Below are 22,774 nucleotides of genomic sequence, written 5' to 3'. Positions count from 1 at the left end.
AGACAGGATGAAAAGTGCAAACACTTAAAAGCAAAAGCTGCATTGAGAATTAACAGTGAGAGATCAGTGTAGAAATTAGCCATGGATTAGCAGGAATTGTACCAAATAATCTCTAGAAGGAATAGAAAGAGAAAAAATAAAAATGAAGGCGAAATCCTTCTGCCAAAGAATCAGAGAAAAATTAAAACTACACAGGATTGCTACAAATTATTAAAATAATCCAAATTATACTGTACACAGAAGTATGAGAAAATGGATGAAAATACGAGGACATAAAAATGTTTAAATGGAAAATGCTGAGTAATTTAGATCCAAAAGGAATAATAGTTCAGCAATACACTTAGTTGATATGTTTTAATTGAAATTTTGAATTTTCAAAAAAATCTATTAAATCTATAAACTCGTTGGAAAAAAAACTTTTTTGTGGAAAATTTTCAACCCCAAAATTGACATTTCTAAAATATTCAGGTAGATTGATTCAAAAGCATGTTACAAATACTGGGCCTGTTCCCATAGCTCTTATTCCTGTCCACCATTTGAAGATGAAGCCATTTTAAAGTTAACTCTTAGTAATTATTACTGTATTACAGCAATGCCAAGAGCCTACAGCCAGATCAAGGCCCTGTTGTGTTAGGTGCTATACATCCATATACTAAATGAAAGTTCCTGCCTCAAATAGCTATAAAAGCTATTGGGCCTGATTCTTTCCCTCACACTGGTGCTAATCAGGACTTAGTTCATTAAAGTCAAGGGAGTTAAACTGATTTAAAGTGCGTGGAGAATCAGAGCCACTGAATTCATTTTTTTCATTTCTAGCTCTGGGTGACTCATTTACTGCCCAATAACACCAAGTGCTGGGTGCTTCCTGTTAGGTGTGTAATGCTTATCTCCAGCTTCTCACAATGCCCTCAAATATATCAAGCTTTTAATCTTTCTGCCCTCCATTTCCCCATCCGTACAATGGGGATGCTACCTGTGACAGATATGCACAATATCTGATATGCATGTTAGCCTGCCATAGCCTTGAAGAAACCTTACTGAATTAAGTGTGCTTGGGGTCCACAGTACTAAATGCAAAGTTTGTGTGTCATTGTGGGCTGGGATCATATGTAACCTCTAGGCAGGAGATGTAATGTAAGGCCTGAAGGATCACAGAACTATACTGAACAACGTGCCAAACAAGAACGGACTTTTGGGACAATATGTTTGAAGTGGATTTCCTGGCAAATATCAAGGGGGAGGCGAATGCAAATTCCCAACTTCCAGACCAGTAAAGTGCACATAAGTAGGCAGACAGATCAAATCAAATGTAAAGCAATGCAGTGTGGGATAGCAGTAGGAGGACTGCCAGAGGTGGAAAAGTTAATCCAAAATACAGACAGGTCCACTTGAACCATTTTCCAGACTAATTCATCCTGAAATGAACTAAATCCACTTTCAAAATGGATTATCTAATTTGCAAAAGGACACAAGATTATTCTAAAAAGAATTGTGCCATGTGAACACAAGTCAGTTTAAGCCGAAAAACCAAAAGTTAACATGAAAAAAACTACCCATGGAAACAAGCCTTTATTCACTATGATTTATTCACTCCAGCCTAGGCAGTACAGTTTCACGGCTCAGTTGAACAACTAAACATTCACAAAAATTGAAGGATACCATACACCCAAATATACCCTTCCTCGGGTGGCACCCAATAGCACAGCTAGAAATCAGCTTCTGAAAGCTTTTCCACTCTAAACCCTTATCATAAAGAAATAATTCAGACACTTACAGTAATTTGATCGGAGGGTGAAACTTTGTCTACAGACCAGCCTGCAAAGGCCTTGCATTTCAGGTTATCATTTATCAAGTCTAACTGCGCAATGTCATATCAGCCCAGGGGGAGATATTACAAAAATATCTGGCAATCTTTTTATGTTACTTTGTGTGGTTTTATTAATGGGGAAAGCACCCAGAGTATGGGATGGACAGCTATAAATATTCTATAAATTTGAAGGAAGAAATAAATAATAGTAAAACAACTATCTTCCAATCAGACACTGTGTTCTTTGCTAGCAAGTCACCTATTGAATTAAAGAGAAAACACACAAAAAACCCAATACCTGAAGCAAGATTTTGTTTCCTTCGTAGTCCTGAGTTTGCCATCGGGTTCTACTGATAGGAATACATGGATTAGGCAGAAGAGGTACCAGCTTCCCAATTTCGTGCACCTTGAATTGCAACACGGAAGATTCTTTCAGTTCAACAGAGACCCCAGGGGGAAGCTGCTTCAAGCAGAGCTGAACAGCAACGGTTTCTGTTGCATACAGCACAAAGACACAGAAGTTACTCTTCTGCATAGATGCTTCTTTCTGCAGAATCATCTCGTAAAGTCTGACTGCATCATCATAGTTATCAAAGCTACAGTAGAGGGTCACACGCAGAATTTCAGTGCCATAATGAACTTGCCGCAAACCCCATACAGGCATATGCTCATCCAGACCATAAAATTCCTGACTAGCAGGTGCATAAGGGTACAGTTTCCCATTAGCATGTTGCATGTGGTGATCCTGCCATGGAGGGTGCTGGAAAAAATCATGGACCCGAAAAATCCGTTCTTCCCCAAAGTCCTCATGCAGGAAAAGGAGAATGGACATCCCAGGAAATCCAGAGCTTTTCCGGCGATATTTCTCATAATACTTCAATGGAGTAACACGTTCGGATACGAGGAAGAGGCGAACATCCAGGCAGATCCACCCCAGAAGCCGATCAAGAGTTTGCTGCAAGAGTAATGAATGTCCAGAGGTGGCAAGAAGATGCACAGTCATCACCAATGAGTCTGCTCTTCCATCCATTGTAAAATCACCTTGAGAATAAAAATAAAGACAGATGAGTGCTTCCATATACACTGAATAATCATAAACAGTTATACTTTGGATTTCTCTTTTGCTTCCCATCTGAAGATCTCAGCATGCTTTACATGCCTCACAACATCCCTGTGAAGTAAAGACTTGTAGCTGTATCTATATTTTACGGATAAAAGACGAAGCACAAAGAGGTTAAGAGATTTGCCCAAGGTCATACAGAGGAACAGTGACAGAGCTGTGAATAAATCTCTCACTGTGAATAAGTCTCTCCCAGTCCTGATCTTTAACCAACAACTAATACAAATAGAAACCATCTGACATTCCCCCTCAAAAACAAAAAACCCAAGCCCTAACATTTTTGTCCTTCATAGTGCAATACAGTGGCGATTAAGAACACTGAAATACTAGCGCAGTTATTCTCAAATGCGTAGATTACTTTTAAAATATACTTGCCAGTTGACCATGGAAATGCAAACTTTGAGATCTAGCAGAACCCTGGCAACGGACAACAAGAGACGCAGTTACTGCCTCAGTGCAAATGCAATGCGGCACTTGTGTTTTAAAGCCTCAGCATGCATTGTTTTTTTAGTCAATGTGCCAATGTTTTTGCTAGATCTAAAGCTTGTGATCTTTATGAGTAACACCCTTCCAGGGTGTGCGGATAAACTATTCTTTAAAAAGAGAAAGGGAAACAGGCTAACAAAAGAAAAACAAATGTGAACTGTGCAGATAACAATTAGTGCAGATGTGAATCAATCTAAGGAAAGACAAGAGTTTAGGGAGATGCCTTAAATCCTAGTTTTCCCATTGTGTCATTTTACACAGCAGGGAGAGCATGCTGCCCTTCGGTTCTAATCAAAATATTTCAGTGCCCTGTTTATTACATTTATTCCAAAGTAATCCCAGTGCCGGGTTTCCCCTCCTCCCCCCCCCTTTTTTTGGTGCATTTCTATTGCTACGCTGTATTTGGATAAACTCCTACATTTATGTTATTTGTGCATGTAAACAGATCATGACCATTATTATTTGCCTTTACAGATGAATATAGTTTCTACCCAACTACAAAAAGAATGCTGAAAACATTACTCCTTCCAGCTTTTCTCTAGGGACCCTGGACAACTAAACAATACTGGCCCTGGGTTCTCCATCATGTTGCCAATTCAGAAGCAATTTACACAGAGCAAGTTAACCTCAATTCTTCAGACAGAACTTTCTTTACTTCTGCATGTATTTAGGTCAAGGGTTATAATTTCTGGTGATGTATCTGACTACATATGTTTAGGAACCACAGCTCTCTTTGCTTTTCCTCTTTCCAAAGAAGCAGAGTGCACAAAATGACAGCTATTGTTGTTCAACAACGGTGTTTCCAAACCCGGGCATTAATAAAACTCTGTTTTTGAAGGGATTGTGTTATCCAAACTTTGATCCAGCAGTGAATAACTTTCAAACTGCAGTACAGACAGAAGCCTCGTTCATTAAAAGTTTGTATTTTAAACCAAATGTTATGGACTGAACCATAATGGACTGAACTGAAACACCAGGTTTGAACAACCTTGAAGTTTGGAAAGTTCCATGTCTGAATGTTGTGGCCTTATGTGTCTCATTATAAAAGACCACTTTTAATTGACTTTAAAATATATATTTTATATACATACATAGAGAGAGAGAATCACTCTTATTTTAATTAATCTAGGTTTTTACCATGGTGATAATCCCAATATAAAATACAGAATTATAGATTAGATATAGATAAGATCTGGGGAAGTTTTATACAAAAATCTGTTTTACAGCCCTGGCTACTTGACAGTAACTGCAGTGAAATGCTGGGAGTGGTGGGGGCAGAACTACCCTGGCGACAATTACAGGAATTCGATGAAAAGAACAGAAACCAATTATAGCACTTCAAGCAATGTAAGTGTTTAAGGCTTCAGATGAAACACTGTAAATGAATTCTGAACAACATTTTTTCTAAGGCACTTTTGTCAGCCCAAAGGGAAGGGAATATTTGATTAACTGTGTGCTGAACCTCATATACCAGCGAATGGGAAAGCAAAGTCAGCTGGCTTCCTCTGTGTTTGAGATGAACGGGGTGTTTGCCTGAGTGAGGAGGACTGATTAGAACTAAGGAGGAACTTCAGGTTTTGGTCTTCAGTAAGTAATACTAGTGCAAATGGTACCCATGCTCTTAGGCAGGCTGCGGCTGAGCCAAGCAGCTTGGAAGGGGCATCCTAGGCTATCGGGTCACTACTGTGCTCATATGTAAAAAAAACCCCATTATTGTGGTTGTTTTCTGATCAAACCTACTATATAGAGGATGATGAAGGATGAAGATGATGATATAAGCCAGGAAACAAAAAACAAACCCCACTGTAGCTGATCAGAGCGTAAAATATATTCAGGACCACGTGTTTATTGATACAACCGTTCTACCAACACCTGAATTATCAGCCACTACTTTGGATACCTTCCTGACTAAGCAGTCAATCCATTCCGCCATCCCGTTTGTGGGTTTCCTCCCCACGCTGTGTGTCCCCCTCCCCCACCAGTCCCATCGGGTGTCTCTCTCTCTTCACTCCCATTGTGTGTGTTTGTGTGTGCATCTTTCTCCCTCCTTAGTCCACACTTGCTCTCCCCAGGATCACCATGGTGCTGCTACTTCTAAACACGCCGTTTTCCCCAGGGTGCTAGCAAGAGCACCAAAGGGAAAGTGGCATGGTCACGTTCAGTTTCAACATACTGAGTACACGAGTAGCACTGAAAAAGGAGCATCGGAGAATCCCTCCTGCTTAGAGCTGGAAAAAACCTATTCCCCTCCTATGTCCCAGCAAGCCCCTATACTGTGGGGGGGGGGGAGGGGGAGAAACACATGAGAAGAGATCAGTGCAGTAATAATCCGATTACAAATAATTGTCATCTCCTTCCCTTTCTCCAGTACAGCATGTACACTCAGGAGTGAAGGAGCTGATATACTAGCTTGTTGGCAAGCCCTTAGTTTTCATAGGTGTGAACAGAGAGCATGGTTTGCCCTAGTTTCCTTGTTGTGAGTCACATCAACCTCACTGCAATACCTCTGGAAACAAACAGCTTTTCCACCTCTGTTCAGGTCACTATGACAGCCTGGCTGAGTAAAAACCCCATGGATGTAAAAATATATTCAGGAAGGAGACACATTCTTGAATGCAACACAAAAAATAGAGTATTTTAAACTGAAATTTTACGAGCTAGCATGGGGGGGGCAGGGGAGTTATTAAAATTAAAAATATATAGGCATTAAGTCTTCATCAAATTTCCAATGAAGTCAGTGAGAGTCTTTCCATTGATTTCAAAAGGGACAGCATCAGCACGAGGATAATGCCATGATAAAGTAGCCTACAAGTGTTAGTGCCCTTGTATATTCATACCAACAGGTCTACACAATGTACTTAATATATCAGAGAGCAAATGAAGGAAAAAAACCATACGTGATCGATCAAGTTTACAAAAAATCCAGCTCCACTTCTGATCTGGTGTTCGTGGCTCCTGTCATATTCTCCCAGCATACGGTGGAGAAGATCAGCTACTGATGTCTCAAAGGATGCAGCAGTACATGCCGGGTTATACAAATCCAAAATAAGGTGCTAATGTGAAAATCAGCAAGTGGTTTTAACCAGGTAAAAAAGTGGGTTCTTCGAGCATGAACACACTGCAGCTGGGACCCAGCCTCCCCACCCAGCTAGACAGACATGCACTAGCTCTACTCGAACTAGCATACTAAAAATAGCAATGCGGCCAGATGCACGGGCCTTGCCCCCTGAACATGGAGCCGGTGGGCTGGGCAGGCTTGTACTCAGGCAGCTAGCCCCCCGGCCTAACATCCACATTGTTACTGTTAGCACGCTAGCTAGTGCGTGTATGTCTACTTGGGCTGGGAGGCTCATACCCAGCTGCAGCACTGATGTCCCCTTAAAATCCCTCTTAGCTATAGCATGGTCAATGAATTCTCAGCTCTAACGGAACTATGGCTCCGAACTTAAACACAATACCTTTCAGAACCCCCATGGGCACAGACAGAGCTACCACTGAAGTCAATAAAAGAGTTTAGCTTGAGTAAGAATTGCCTAAGCGTTTCTGGGCAGGGCCTCATGTAATCAACAGGCTACAACGACGACTGTAAAGCATAGGTGATTTTACCAACACTTCCTGCATCCTTTTTACTGTAAAATTCATTCCAACACACCAGGTTTTCAGCACTTTCCAGTAGAGAAAGAAGAAACACGTAGAGCACAAATCTACATGCTGATTGTCGACCTGGAATTCTGATTTTTGACTCATCCCCACCCTTCTAGATCCTGGTTAAATTGATTTTTGGACCCACCAACTGGAAAAGGTCCATCTGATCAAACACAAAGCATTTTCATAACAGACACTGAGCAAACCATTTATTCATTGTGGTCAGACTCAGATTTAAACATGCCTGAAATTCAAGGAGTCTGGCTATGGATCCAAATTTTGCAGCTCAGGAACATGTTTTCTTTCCAGGAAAGTAAAACCACAATGACTGGAAGAAAGGGGGAAAAAAAACAAAAACCCCCTCATCCCTAGAACATTAAATGCATTAACACAGGCTTCTCTTTTGGTGTCTCCAGTTTCTTATCCACAACTGACCAATGCAGAAAAGGTTAGAAAACTAACAAAGGTCTATGATAGAAGAGGTACAGAAAATGCAGACCTCTGCTAGGATGCAAAAGGGTCTGATTTCATAAGACAATGAGATCATCCCAGACAACAACAAGAGAATGAAGTGGAACCTCACCATCCCCCTGATTATCTTACCTGAGGGAGCTAATGAGGAGGCTGCACCTTAGGCTGCTGGCTCCAAGTCACCTCTGCAAGCTTTCATCAGGAATGAAGATTCAAAAATTAGCAAAAGGCTGCCTTTGAAAACAAGCTTCGGACAAGCTCTCACGAACAGTCCCAGTGACTTGAGATTCTTTCCTTAAGGAACAGTATTCTAAGAGGTCAACAGACAAGATAGAGTTTCACGGCTCACAAGATCTTTGGCCAGACAATGTTCCCTTGCTGGCTAAGATGATAGGCAGCTTCTTGCTAACTCTAAAAGACAGCTTGGGGAATGTGCACCCCCTGCATTCCTCTTCCTCCAGATCAGGGATTTAAGGCTGCTATTTCCTCCTGCAACTCACTGTGATCACCTTAGCAAGTCTGACTTCAGTTTAGTACCTGCCATCCTGTTCACTCCCAGGGACGACAACAGGGTTAGCCAGTGAGCAGCCAGCCTTCATAAAGCAAAAACATTTATTCAGAACACCAGCATTACAGAAAAAAGCACATCTTGAAAACAAGGAACAGCTTATGTGCATCCTGTTTTGCCAGGCTTCACCCACCTTCTACATGGAGTTCCTGGTGAGTTTCAAAGTCCTTCAAACCCCTTCGGCAGGATCTCAAACCTCTTGGCCACGCTGTCATTTCAGTTCTTTCATAAAGTGAATGACCCCTTGCTGGGTTTATCACTTTATACAATTCCCAGTTCTTTGTTTGCTGGGCCTCTTGAACCTGGGCAAACCCAAGATGTGGAATTTCCCCCGGGGGTGGTACTTCTGGGGACACATGTAAGGATTTGCATTAATTACCATCACCCAGTGATTTTAATTCTTGATAGTTCATTTACAGATAGTGATTTCCCCCTCAGAGACTGCATGCCCTGTCTTATTTCAAGAAAAAAAACCTTCACACCTGGCAGGTAACCATGCAAGGAGAGGAGAAATTGAGTCATAAAAGAGTTTCCCAGTTCTCCACAAAGTGTGGGCATATCCCTGGAAGTCAATGGGAGCTGCACATACAGATTCTGGTCTCTCAGACTATAAAACCTGCAGAATAGTCAGAGTATTTCCTCTCCCATCCAATCACACTGTATAACACCAAAATGGACAAAGACCACCAGCAGCAAAGGGAACTGAAAAGGCAGAAAAGAGAGTGGAATGAGACTATGCGTTGACATAAAAATTCTATAAACAAAATTTCCATTGGCCTCAGGGGGACCAATATTTCCACCTGTATGGCCTGGATAGATAGGGTTCTGCATGGGTGATCAATAAAAGAAAAGAAGAACCCACTTTCCAGACTGAGGGCTTGGTAGGTTCAGATTTCACAATGATCTTTTGGGGCCTGAGCCAAAGCCCACTCTAGTCAGTGGGAGTCTCTCTGTTGACATCATTGTATCAGGCCCATCAAGAACAAACCCTAGTTCTATATAAATAAAGGAGTGGGTCATTGAAGAGAGACATGAAAGATGTTGGCCTCAAACCTACACTCTGGAGGACTGGATTTGTGAGCTTCCGCAACTTTGATAAACCAGGCTGCTATGCTCTCCCACCCCTGCCAGCTCCTATTATTATTAAATGCATGAGATGCAGTAGCTAGATCGAAGAGGGGTAAAGGAACAAAGAACTCAGTGAATAAATCAGTCTCCCCACTATTAGACATTTTCAGACAGCCTTGGCAGGGACATGGTGTGTGGTTTTACAGATGCCACAGCCATAAACTTGCCCCTCTCGATTACACAGAGGAAGTCAACCACAACTATATCCTAGTGAAAATTTCATGAAAGGATCAAGTGAAGAAGGAAATCTCTGCAGTCCTTCAAATGAACTACTTTCCTGATGTGCGCTTTCCAAACAATCCAGAGACAAGAATGGTGGAGAGCCATCAAGGGAACTGCTGTAACCAAAGATGCACAGAGCACTCTGCAGAAAATCCTGCACTCTCAAGCCCCAGCAAGTTAGGATTTCCTGACTAAAAGCTAATGGTTGTGTGCCCCAGCTTCCGGCAGCTCAAAATCCCAACTCAGCTCTGAGTAGTCACACTCTATGCCTTTTTAAAGCTGTGAAATATAGCTTGCCCATTTTAACCTCTGATGAGTAACATAAAACAGGGGTAACTATAGTACGTGCTAACCTGATTATAGCTGAAAATAGGCAAATGGTTAGAAGACTGATCAAGGCAGTTTTCCCTCCCTTTTCACATACCAACTCCAAAGAATTCTGGTTTATATTACCTCAGCAAGATGGGTGGCATTTCCAAAAGATAGTCTTAAACCAGCTCCAAGATTTCTTCTTAACTGTTTTTTATGAAAGGTTAAGTACCTAAAACCTATAATGTACAAATCAGCCTCATGGAGGCTCAGTAAAACTCTGGGGGGAAAACACCTATTTAGAGCTGGTTGAATTTAAAAAAAATAAATCTCCCAAAAATTTGAAATTTCAGATTTTTCTTATTTTACAAGGTTCCAACGAGGTCTTTTTTTCCTTTTTATTAAAATATTCACAACTTTTAATCAATATTTTTCACTAAAATCACAAAAAAGAAACACCTCCAAAAAGTCAACAGTTTCCCACAACATGTTGTTTAAATAAGACCCCACATTCTTCAGTGAAAATTCTTGTTCAAAAAATTTCAACCATTTCTACTTCTACTTGTGAAATAATATAAGAGGCAAAGTGGTGTAGCAAATAGAGCAACTGATGGTGATTTGAGAAACCAGGATTTCTATTTCCAGTTCTGCCACTGACCTGCTGAGTGACCGTGGGCCTATCGTGTCCATTCTCTATGCCTCAATTTCCCATCTGTAAAATGGTAGTAACCTTCTTTGTAATGTGCTTTGAGATCTACACATGAAAAGTGCTACGTCATAGCTGGGTATTATACATTATAATTATAATGTATCTTTAGTACAAATGGAGGACATCTGTAAGGGAACTACCATATCAGTTCCAGATCTACTATTGCGGGGGGTAATAGGATGAAGTAGGACTTTGTGTCCAGCTCCTGCTCGTTGACTTGGGTACTAAAGATTTTTGTTCCTAAGAAAAGAAAAATAAATTTAAAAAAATAAAATGGTACCATTAGAAAAATATCTTTACATCAGTGAAAAACTAAGATGTCAGGGTAGAAGGAAAAAATTGAAAATATCCCTGTATCTTCCTGATGTGCAGGGACAGTGCAGCTGCTGCTATACCCTAACAGGAATGCACCAGGGTTTGCTAACTTTGCTGGCTGGTGCAGAGATGGGGGCAAGAACTTGCCAGGAGTGTGACAGCAGCTGACACCATGGCACGTACTTCCTGTGCCCTGTTCCCCGGAGCACCCATGCAGGGGCAGGCCATGCTCTGGCCTGCCATTTGGGATTTTATGAAAGCAGGAGGGGCTGGACAGTGAGGGATGTTAGGAGAGTACTGACAAGCAGCATTGAATGAATGGCCACCTAGAAGACAAATGTAAAAGGCCAGGTCTACCCTAAAACGAGCTACTCCAGACCCTGAGGCCAACAGAAACAGCTCCAGGAACTTCTCCAAATTCTAGTGGAAACAGTGGGTTTTTTTTTGTTTTTGTTTTTTTGTTTTTTTTTTTTTTACAAACAAATCAATGTTCCTTTGAGGTATCTGCAGACTTGGCTAATCCACAGGGACCTGGCAGGGAGAAAAGACTCCAAACTAAAGTGAAAATTCTCTTATATTCAATAGCTAAATGTAAACAAAGTAAATCAGAATCAGGAGGGGAAAAAACAAACTCTAAATTTAATTACATTGAAGGCGATTTACAGAGAAATGCTTAAAAAGCCAGCGAGAGAGAAAAGGTGCATGAGGTAATATCTTTTATTGGCCCAACTTCTGTGGGTGGAAGGGACCAGCTTTCGAGCCACACAGAGTTTTCCCTCAGGTCTGGAGAGGCCAATAAACTGATGCTGAAATTTGCAGCACCCTAAAAAGTGTTAATAAGAACAAGTCACCAGGAGACGGCATGCTCGCCAGTCAATCTAGCCTTCACTTTAAGAAACAATTGAGATCCATGCTATGTGAGACTCCAGATTACTTCCCTTCCTCAGGGCAACTCCTCCAGACAGGGAATAATACACCTATAATTCTAATTTAAAAAAACAGGCATGGATCCTACATTATGTGGAAGTTTAAGATCTTGTCACTGATTAACTTGAAGCCAACATCATGATAGAGAAGCTGTAGAGATTATTAACCCCTTCGAGGGGAATTTTAAAAGGGGCAGCTTCTAACCAGAAAACACAAGAAAAACACTGAAAATTAGCATCTGGGGGAGTGACTTGCAGGGTCCTACAATGGCTTCTGCAGCAGACACAGCAAAACCCCTGGGATTCTTTAGTGTATGACATTACAGAAAGGTTTGGGCAGAGGACAGAATTACATAAAAACAGGGACAGGGATCTTCCAGCTTTAGATGGTGGAACTGGTACAATATATTATACTACTGAGTAGAATGTTTGGGGTGACTTGTTCCACACTAGGTAGAAGTTCCAAACTCAGAAGCCTGTAGTTCACCACCTCTGCCAACAGACCATGTGAGAAATAGCCATTTTTAACAATTGGGCTCATGACACAGGATGATTGGCCTAATCCTGGCAGCCCTGTGCAAGCTTTAGGCACTCCACGCATTAGAAAACGTAGGCGAAAAGCACCCAGATCTTTCTTTATGCTGTACTTGTGAATGTGCATAACTAAATCCACTTTTTGTCCAAGTGGAAAGGAGGGTCTGGCAGCCTGTCCAATAGATAATTTACAACACAGCGGGCACTGTGTTATTCCCTATGTCTCTCTATTTTCTGATGCTTTAGTAGTTTGCTGACCCTTTAAGAGTTGGCCTAATGTCAAATGCCACAAAACAAAGAAATTCACATTGTATGGCCAGCACAATAGTAGGCAGAAAACTGCTCCGAGCAGGAATCATGGCTACACCTCTCTCTTCATACAGCACCTAACACCATGGGGTCATGGAGGGGGCCTTTGGCTGCTACTGTAATGTGAATATATTATTATGATTAAAAAGAGGAAGAAACTACTATAGTGAAGATAATGGCAAAGAGAAGACATTACCATTCCTGGGGTATAGGCTGAGTTCTGCACAATTCCTGTTACAGCTCATGAGCTGAATGCTCAAAGCACAGCAGCACTCTAAGGTCCAGTCTACGTTTTTCTGAGCTGTAACTCCTGAGGTGTACACACTGCCAAGTCACTTAGTGCACAGAAACTCCGCAGTTGCAACGCTGTAAAAAAACCCCACCCCAATGAGAGGCGTCGAGCTTTCTGCACCAAGGCTACAGCACTGCGGTGCCGGTGTAGACGCCCTGGTGGATTACAGCGCTGCGATTGGACTCCAGGAGGTCCCACAATGCCTGTTCTCACCTCTCTGCTCATCAGTTTGAATTCTACTGCCCTGCCCTCAGGTGACCAACCGTCATCCCCACCCCGTAAATTCCTTGGGCATTTTGAAAATCCCCTTCCTGTTTGCTTGTTGCTGCATGCAGTGGTCTCAGCACATCTTGCCAGGTGGCCATGCCTGCTCCACGCACCCGGAGCAATGCTGAGCTGCTGGACCTCATCAGCATTTGGGGAGAGGAAGCTGTGCAGCCCCAGCTGCGCTCCAGCTCTAGGAATTGTGATACCTACAGACAGATTTCACAATGTGTGACAAAAAGGGGCCAGGACTGGGACACATTGCAGTTCAGGGTCAAAGTGAAGGCACTGCGGAACGCCTACCACAAGGTGGAGAAGGCAAACCGCCACTCTGGTGCTGCGCCCACGAGCTGCCGGTTCTACAAAGAGTTGGACGTGATACTCGGTGGTGACCCCACCTCCACGGTGGCTCAAGTGCCAGTCGGAAGTGGACTGAACCAGGAGGAGGAAATCTTGGACGAGGATGTGGAGCGGGAGGGGGACCCAGAGGCAGAGGATGACTCAGAGGCCAGAGATGCATGCAGCCAGGAGCTCTTTTCTACCCCAGAGGAGGGTAGCCAGTCACAGCTGTCGCAGAGTGGTGAAGTGCAAACAGGAGAGGAGGCCCCTGGTAAGTGGGTCTGATTTTGGGAATCGCTGAAGTGAGTTGTTGGGGGCAGGAGGGTTGCAGACAGCAGGCTTGTTTCCAATAGGCGTTTCACGCAGTTGAGGATTGGACCATAAATTGAAGCACATCAGAAGACTTTAATGGTATTACTTTTGGTAAGGTGCAGTCCTGAGCAGGGAAAAAGCCCAAGTAAGTACAGCAAGGTTCTTAGAAAGTTCATGCTGGAAGAATTGAATTAGCACTATCCTCCTTGCCTGCCCCCCACTGTTTTTAAATTTATGTAATAAACAAGTGCATTATCTAGAGGGGGAAAGTTACTTACTGCTGGTTGATCACACTCCACTGCAGTGAGATCTGTGAAAACAAAATTCAAGGTCAATGCTATTTTGACCAAAACTGTGTTTGAAATTAAAAGCTTCTACAAACTATGAATTATAGCTGCATGAGTCAATAGCTATCTTCACTATTAAAATTGATCACTTACATTATACACTCTTGAGATACCACTGTTTTTGCTTGCTTTCAATTTTTCATGCAGTTTTGGAAAGTAAAATCTGCCCTCAGTGTCAAATGCTCCCTTCTGAAGCCTTCTACAGTGGGAAGCTTCCCAACTGCAGTCACGTCACACAGCTGCAGATGAACTGTTGGAATGCACTGAGCTCGAAACACTTTGTTTTTGGTCTGACTCCATTTTCAATGTCTGTTCTCACCTCTTGCTTTCAATTCCCTAATCCTGGTCCAAGTTCATTATGCACCTTGGAAATAGCATTTTCTGCCAATACAGCTATGTACTTTGTCTCAGAAAGGTTACCAAGCCCCTGCAATTTCATCAAGGGAAGAAGGTCACAGCAGGTGCAAAAAAATCTTTACCAATTAAATCAATTAATGTGAACACTTTTAATGCAGTTTCAAAATTTCTCACCCATTACTAGCTATGGAAGGGTAAGAAATAAGGTCAGTGAATGAATACAATATCATAATAATTAATCAGGGTAGCATGTCCTGTAGTGAGAGCAAGGGACTGAGTTTTAGGACTCCTGGGTTCTATTTCCAATCTACCACCAACTTGCTCTGACATTTTAAGTTTAAGTAACTTGATCGTTCATACTACTCATTTCCCAATATTAAAATCTTTAATATTAAACAAGTGGGATCAGTAAAACAGATTCCCAGGGGATGGCATTTGGGAATGCACATTTTACAGTTTTTGTGGTGATATACAAAATATCCACCTACATTTCTCCTCACCAACATTCATGAGGCTCTCTCTCACACACACACACACCTTATGATTGAAAGCAGAGAAAGGACGCTACCTTAGACTGGCAGTTAACCCAAAGCACTTCCAGAGAACTGTTACTGGGAGATCATTCTCCTAGAACCATTCCTCCACGTATGGATTTAAGAATAAGGAGAGAGGCAGACAGATATCTCAGTGGCACCTCCCTCCCTTGACCAAAGCATGGCACCCAGGAGGAACTCCACTGCAAAATATTCCATCAAAGTACTTATACTGCCCCCACAGTGAGCAGAGCACCTCACAAACATTAATCTCCCAACATCCCTGGGAGCTATGGAAGTACAACTAACCCTGTTTACAGATAGCAAGCTGAAATAAATTAAGTGACTTGCATAGGGTCACATAGGAAATCTGTGGCAGAGACGGGAATGGATTCCCAGACTCAGTTGAATGCCTTAAACACAAGACCATCCTCCATCCGCAAGCTGTGTTAACTTTCGGCAACCACCGTCCCCTCCCATTGGAATGTCCCCAAATGGATGGGACCACGGGCTGCTGTAAACGAAAGAGACCCTGAAAGCACGACTCCATTGGAGTCATGTTGCCAGGGCACTGTAGACAGCAGTGGCCCCACAGTTGGCAGGGAAGAACAATGCTCAGATGTGATTGTGGTGGCCTCCTTTGAACTGAGGGATAGGGATGTATTTGCAGAGCTTGGCACATGCCCAGTCCCCCAACAAAGAAACCCCTTCTGTATCTTTTCTACCTTCTTACAAGTTCTAACACATTACGGGGAGGCCTAGCCCTAATCTAGTCATCAGATCCTCTGAAACATGTTTCTCTTCACACAAGAGAATTTTCAGGCAGGCGGGCGGGCAATTTCTTTGGAGAAGCCCATTCTAACATCTCAGACTCACATACTTAAGCTACCTGGGCACTGCTTCCGCTGGCGTTAATGAGAGATGTGCTCATGTATCTGAAGGCAGAACTGGCCTCTGCGCCTCGCAACAAATTACAGGACAGCACAGAAACTCTGGAAGCATTGCGAAAAGTCATGGAACGTCAGTAGGCAGGAACCAAATGCTTCAGCTGATGTGATTAATAAGCCTGATATAAACACAGAGAGAATGCAGCTTGGCGGCTTGCGGATTCTGTTAAAATAATTATTACTGAAGAGCACGTGTCTGATTACTCACTGTCCTGATTGACAGGCTCAAGAAAAAATAACATGAACTAATGAAAAAACAACTGATTCATGTGAGCAACTCAGTTTCACTCTTGAATGCTGTCGGTAAGCACATGTAGAGTAGCTCGGAGGCCAGCACGCTTGTCCTGTAAATCAGAGCAGGGGAATCTGAGCCTGCTGGTGGTGTGCTCTAAGTGCTGCTAGTTATATTAAACATGAACATTTCACTGTTAGTTTGTCCTTACCCCCATTTAGTTGTAGCCTCTCTGTGTCTTATCATATGCTAAGATTATAAGCTCTATGGGGCCAGGATCCTCTTGTTATTACATCTGTGGACTATGCCTAGCACAATGGGGCCTTGGTCCCTGATTGGGCCCTTTAGGCACTGTAATACAAATAATGAAAAGTTGTCATCGTCATCATAACTTAGGTGAAGTACGTTGAGCCCCTCAAAAGGTGTCCGAGGTATTCACAGTGGATACGACAGGACATTACAATGGGTTTTAGCAAGAAGAAAAACACGTTAAACTTGCATGGATAGGAGGAAACAAAGGCTGATCATCTGCTCCCAACAGGAAGATATATCTTTTCTTTAAGGGACGGAAACAAGCCAGCATAACATAGACAAGGTCCCCAGCACTAGCAACATTTTCCCACTGAAGAGAGCCGCCCGTGTGATCATCCTGTTCACCTTGTCTTGACATCCTTGTCTTAGGGCACAGGGTCTATGTGAGGGGGAAATGAGCTGAAATACGAGCATTTTAATAAAAGCCCATTGGGAAACATTTCCCGTCACTGAGAAATAACCCCACAAAAGTATACATCCTTCATAGGCAAATGCCTTCCTCAGAGGAAGAGCCCTTTATTGCAGAGTTAACATGTAGCTCTGAAGTAATTACTTGCTTCCTCTGGAATCAGTTAAACAAATGTGTCCTTGGCTCCCTCAGCACACATTCTGGGCACCACCCTTAGGATGGTTAGGGTCCTACTCTGTAAGCAGCTGAGACTCACAATTGAGTCCATATTGCTCTGAGCAACACTAAGTCCATGTGCACAGGTAGGTGTAGGAGTGGGGGATGGCATTCTTTTTTTTTTTTTTAGTTAATTAATTTTAGGGGCAAATCTTGTTTCCAGACACCAGCCCAAACAGCTGACCTAGAGATCTTCTCAACAGTCCTCAGAGCACAAACAGAATGGGAACGTCTCTGTAGCCACTACTCCAGGCTGAGGACTGGATACACTGGCCTCGTCCCTGAGGAGCTATGGTCAGCCTCGGTGATAGCCCCTTGGGAGCTGGGTTCTGCAGTCCCTGCACAAGCTCCTGAAATCCTTCCTCTCCCTCTTCCTCAACAGGGATTCTACTGCAGACAAGGCTTCCTGTACTCATGGAGGAGAGGGCTTGAAATGCAATGTCTATTTGCGGTATATTATTCAGCCACTAGATGTCTCTGTGTGCTGGACAGAGTTCCAAAGTGTGGTAGTTGGTCAACAAAATGGGAACTCAAGCTTTGTGGAAGCCTGTTTGGGTCTTTAGTTTTAGCTGCTTTCTTTAATAAATGCCTCCTGTATAAGAAGGTCTGTGATTCTATAGATCATGACAGGGTTTAGCCCCATAAATAGCCCATTCTACAACTGCATGCAATTAAGTATCACACTAGTTTTGCAATGATATTTTGTACATGCAGCGTCAGCTACATGCTTACGTTGCAAACTGTGCTTTATAATTTGTTAATTTAACACATGGTTAATAAAGTCCTCTCCCCACATGCTGGTTTTGTTGTTTAACCATAAAGCTCACTTCTCTTTCAAGCAGCATAGACCGTTTTTCTGTTGGATTCATCAAAACCACACTAAGTGTTTGACATCAACAAGAGCAGCAACGGGTGAACTAATTGGTTTCACTGGCTTCCAACATGTATCTCATTCTCACAATCAAAAGCAATGCCAAAACAATCAGTGAAGAGCCCTATCACTTGTTTTTACATTTACCCTCAGATTGCAGAGCAGGGCTGAGAGAAGAGAAGCACTAGAGTAGGGGAAGTTAAACACAAGTCAAAAGGGCACATTTCTCAAATACCCCAGAAAGGAAATGAATAAGCTTGTTACCGTGGTAACCTCTTATGTTCTTAGCCAGTTAGTTGATCCCACATGAACAAAGTTTTCCCCAACACAAAAATGTCCTTGCATTTTGAAGTATTAGAGAAGGGGGTGAAACAGATACAGTAGGTGTTTTTAAATAAAGACAATTATTTCTCATTGATTAAAAAGTAAAACCTGAAGAAGCTGGGAAAGATCCTATGTGTGCTCAGATGGCTCTCAACAGTGGGATCACATCCACGTAGTTCCAATGGGGTTGGGGTGGGAGACAGACAGACACACACTAAAATAAACTTCCTGAGTGGCGAAGAGGAAACACGATCCCCATAGCAAATCTACCTAGCCATTTGAATGCCCCCTTCCTGGGAGGAATACAATAGCATGCCTGCTGCATTGGGTCTGACATTTTAAATTCTTTGCTTTCCAAGTCCCCACTGCACAAGATTCATGGGCTGGGCTAGGACATGGTCTGTGAATATTTTGTGACCAGTTCAGAGCCAGCTTCAGTCACCAGATACTCGTCAGTTTTAGTAATATAACTGTTTTAGTGATCCAACCCCTGATAACCATTGTTTACAGAGCGCCAGAAGTGAACGTGGCATTTTACAGAACAAGGCAAGAGTCCGGTCCTGAAGAATTTACTGTCTGACTCAGAGCCTCCATTCCCCACACCCGCTCCCAGGTCTGTCAGTCTAGTAGCAAAGAGATAAAAGAGGCTGGGGAAGCTTTAGGAAGACAACTCCACTACTCAGGGACTCCACTCCACAGCCAGTCCTGCATCCATTCCCCCTTCCCTAGTTCTACTGAGCACCCACTAGACCCACCCCTCTGCAAAGAAAGAAATTTAAGTACAGAGAGAGTTAAACTCACACTGGCATGAAATCCTTGTTCTACAATACTGTGTACGCAACACTCATCTCTGCCCACTTCCAAACCTCTGCCTGCCAGAAGCTGGGACTGGACCACAGGGGATGGATCACTAGATAATTGCCCTGTTCTGTACAGTCCCTCTGAAGTACTTGGCACCAGCCACTGTCAGAAGGCAGAATACTGGGCTAGATGGCCATTCTTATGTTATGTAAAGCTGCGCCAGCAGCAGGAGTGAGTGTCCAAGAGAAAGGACTGTCTGATCTCTGCCACCTAGATACCAAACAACAAACCCATTAGTAACCAGCTTACACCCTACAGCCTCCCCAGACACAAGAGCAGCAGCCCCCACCTACCCTGCAGTATCTGCCCTGGAGCCCGGGCACTCATGCTGCAGCAGGAGGATGTTCTTTCACAGCAGCATGACCTCTAGAGAGCAGCTCTCGGTGCAGTGCTCTGAGCCAGGAAGAACCTCACTATCCCTGCCTGGACTTGCCAGTCACACTTCAGCCTGCTGCACCACACGCCTACCTCCTTTCCATTTGCTCCTCCCCTGCCCTAGCCAGCAGCTGCTAGCTAGAAGCCTGGTCCAGAGATCATCCCAGAGAAGTATAAATCCGAGTCTGGGACAGCAGCTGCAGATACCTGCAGGGAGAGAACAGGAAAGGCGGGAGGGTGTTTGTACGACTTACCCATGGGGAAGAGGCAGGGGAGCTACTTGGGAAATAAAATATTGCAACCAAATCAAGGACATTTTTTAGTTAATTTATAAGCTGTAGGAAGGGGAGATTTGGGGGAAAGAAGGGGGAGGAAGAGAGGCAGCCAGGGAAATCCACCAGGCCAGCACTCGCCCCTTAAACTATCTTGTCCCTGGCTCCAAACCAGAGACTCTCTAACTGTGGCATATGGACCACCAGTGAGCCGCAGAGCGCCTGCAGAGCTGCCTGGCCGAGCAGTGCTAGCTTCTCTTCCTTTCCAGCTGTCACACTGTATTAAAGACAGCTACCCACACACTTAATCTTTCCTAATATTAAATAAAACCAGTTGACGTTCTTCGTCCTGATGCAGCCGTGTCAATCCCAGGATACTAGAGAGACGAGGTGGGTGATGTCATATCTTTTATAGGACCAACGTCTGTTGGTGAGAGAGACCAACTTTCAATCCACACACAGCTCTTCCTTAGGTCTCTGTGTAAGCTCGACAGTTGTCTCTCTCACTAACAGAAGCTGGTCGGATATAAAACACATTACCTCACCCACCTTATGTCTCTAGTATTTCATGGGGAAAGTTTTCCCACTGCAAAAAACAATTGTGTAGAAACCAAAGTTTTCCCCTGGACAGTATTAATTCAGACAAAAACGCTGGTTCTCTCACAGGAAATTTCCAAACCAAAATGTTATTTCCTTTACACTTAAAATGTCGTGTGGTTTGGATGTATTGGTTTAAAAATAAAATAAAATTGAAAAATTTTAAGTCAAAATGTTGGTTTAAAACAAAAATCTGGGGTAGAGTGGGGTGGGATAGGGTGAGGTGGGGGGGGGAAGGGATTAACTGAAGAACCAAACAAAATGATATTTTAAGCCAAATTAAACAACTGATGGTTTCAAATCAGTTCAAAGCTTCCCACAGGAAACCCAAATTTTGCAATTGAAAAATTTCAAACATGTAGATTTTTCAGCTGTAATTTCTCATGGGAAAACTTTTGGGTTTTTGATCAGCTCTAATACTAATGCAATTGCAGTGGTTGCTACAGGGCTGTTATCCAACAGTATGTGAGAAGGGAAGTTGGTTTATGGGACACTCCATTAATAATAATAAATAAATACACACACACACTGCTAATTTAGCATTTTTATCTTTAGATCTCAAAGTCCTTTTCCAAGGAGATCAATATCATTATCCCCTTTTTTAATTGATGGAGAAACTGAGGCACAGCAGTGTAATCATTTGCCCAAGATCACCCAGCAGGCCAGCGGCTGAACCAGAAATTGGACCCACATCTCCTGAGTCCCAGATCAGAGCCCTATCTACTAGGTTATACTACCTTAAGAGGGGGCCCACACTATGAAAACGTTTGAGACCCCCTGCCCCAAAGTAAAAATCCTAGCCACAGTACCATGCAAGGCCAGCAACATTTACACCTGGAATTTTGATAATTTGACTTCTGTTGTAAATTCTTCTTGGCCATGACTGAAGTGCCAGATTCGGAGTAGAGTTACACCAGGGTAACTTCAGTAAAGCTGTTGGCTTTATTCTGGATTTACAGCAGATCAGAATCTGGTCCTGTGCTGTTATGCAAAGCACTGAATGCCACTCAGCTAACTACCACCAATATTACAACTCGCCATGATCATTGCCCAAGAGACATTTCTGATCTTTAGAAATTCACACAGATTTAGGGAGGATTAAGGCTAAAGAGAACCCACCACTTTCGAAGTTAACCCACATCTCCAGAACACACAAAACATTTCCTCCCAGCCCAGCCTGTCCCTCCTGTAGACTCTTCCTCCCAGCACTTCCTTGGGGAGATAGTTGTATTCCTTCCACTTGAATCCTTGTTCCCTATCCAGTCAAGGCAACGGAGCCCAGCCCAGCTGTCAAGGTTCCTCCCCCACTCTGAACTCTAGGGTACAGATGTGGGGACCTGCATGAAAAAACCTCCTAAGCTTATCTTTACCAGCTTAGGTCAAAACTTCCCCAAGGTACAAAATATTCCCCCCCATTGTCCTTGGACTGGCCGCTACCACCACCAAACTAATACTGGTTACTGGGGAAGAGCTGTTTGGACGCGTCTTTCCCCCCAAAATACTTCCCAAAACCCTGCACTCCACTTCCTGGACAAGGTTTGGTAAAAAGCCTCACCAATTTGCCTAGGTGACTACAGACCCAGACCCTTGGATCTTAAGAACAATGAACAATCCTCCCAACACTTGCACCCCCCCTTTCCTGGGAAATGTTGGATAAAAAGCCTCACCAATTTGCATAGACCCAAACCCTTGGATCTGAGAACAATGAAAAAGCATTCAGTTTTTTACAAGAAGACTTTTAATAAAAAAAATAGAAGTAAATAGAAATAAAGAAATCCCCCCTGTAAAATCAGGATGGTAGATATCTTACAGGGTAATTAGATTCAAAAACATAGAGAACCCCTCTAGGCAAAACCTTAAGTTACAAAAAAGATACACAGACAGAAATAGTTATTCTATTCAGCACAAATTCTTTTCTCAGCCATTTAAAGAAATCATAATCTAACACATACCTAGCTAGATTACTTACTAAAAGTTCTAGCTCCATTCCTGGTCTATCCCCGGCCAAGATGACTACAGACAGACACAGACCCTTTGTTTCTCTCCCTCCTCCCAGCTTTTGAAAGTATCTTGTCTCCTCATTGGTCATTTTGGTCAGGTGCCAGCGAGGTTACCTTTAGCTTCTTAACCCTTTACAGGTGAGAGGAGCTTTCCCTTGGCCAGGAGGGATTTCAAAGGGGTTTACCCTTCCCTTTATATTTATGACACCAGCTGACAGTGAACTAGAAGTAATAGGCATTTGCACCTGCCGCTCTCCCTCCAACTCACTGCTGCATTCCGATCCCCTCTGAGCACAAGTCCTTGATCCAAGGATTCTCCTTTAATCTATTCCTGATTATCCAAAGTGGGCACTTCACTGACAAAG

At 43.0% G+C, this 22,774-nt stretch overlaps 1 protein-coding gene across 4 annotated transcripts in view; it reads right to left on the bottom strand.

The window, feature by feature from the left end:
* Positions 1 to 19,554, bottom strand: part of FAM124B (family with sequence similarity 124 member B) — a 28,145-nt gene extending 8,591 nt beyond the window's left edge. Inside the window, exons 1-5 of one of the 4 annotated variants that reach the window (XM_073358783.2) lie at positions 19,459 to 19,554; positions 14,035 to 14,066; positions 8,231 to 8,443; positions 7,662 to 8,122; positions 2,106 to 2,848 (exon numbers count right to left, since the gene is read on the bottom strand). In XM_073358783.2, the coding sequence (XP_073214884.1) occupies positions 2,106 to 2,837 (732 nt within the window). In that variant the 5' untranslated portion in view covers positions 2,838 to 2,848; positions 7,662 to 8,122; positions 8,231 to 8,443; positions 14,035 to 14,066; positions 19,459 to 19,554. Of the gene's footprint in view, positions 1 to 2,105; positions 3,020 to 7,661; positions 8,123 to 8,230; positions 8,547 to 14,034; positions 14,067 to 19,458 lie in introns of those variants that run through there. The other 3 variants (XM_073358786.2, XM_073358784.2, XM_073358782.2) reach the window with 3 other exon arrangements.
* Between the last annotated feature and the right edge of the window lie 3,220 nt (positions 19,555 to 22,774).

Source organism: Lepidochelys kempii, chromosome 9 (genome assembly GCF_965140285.1).
Source record: "Lepidochelys kempii isolate rLepKem1 chromosome 9, rLepKem1.hap1, whole genome shotgun sequence".
Taxonomy (NCBI): domain Eukaryota; kingdom Metazoa; phylum Chordata; order Testudines; family Cheloniidae; genus Lepidochelys; species Lepidochelys kempii.
This window is presented reverse-complemented; position numbering and strand designations above follow the sequence as displayed.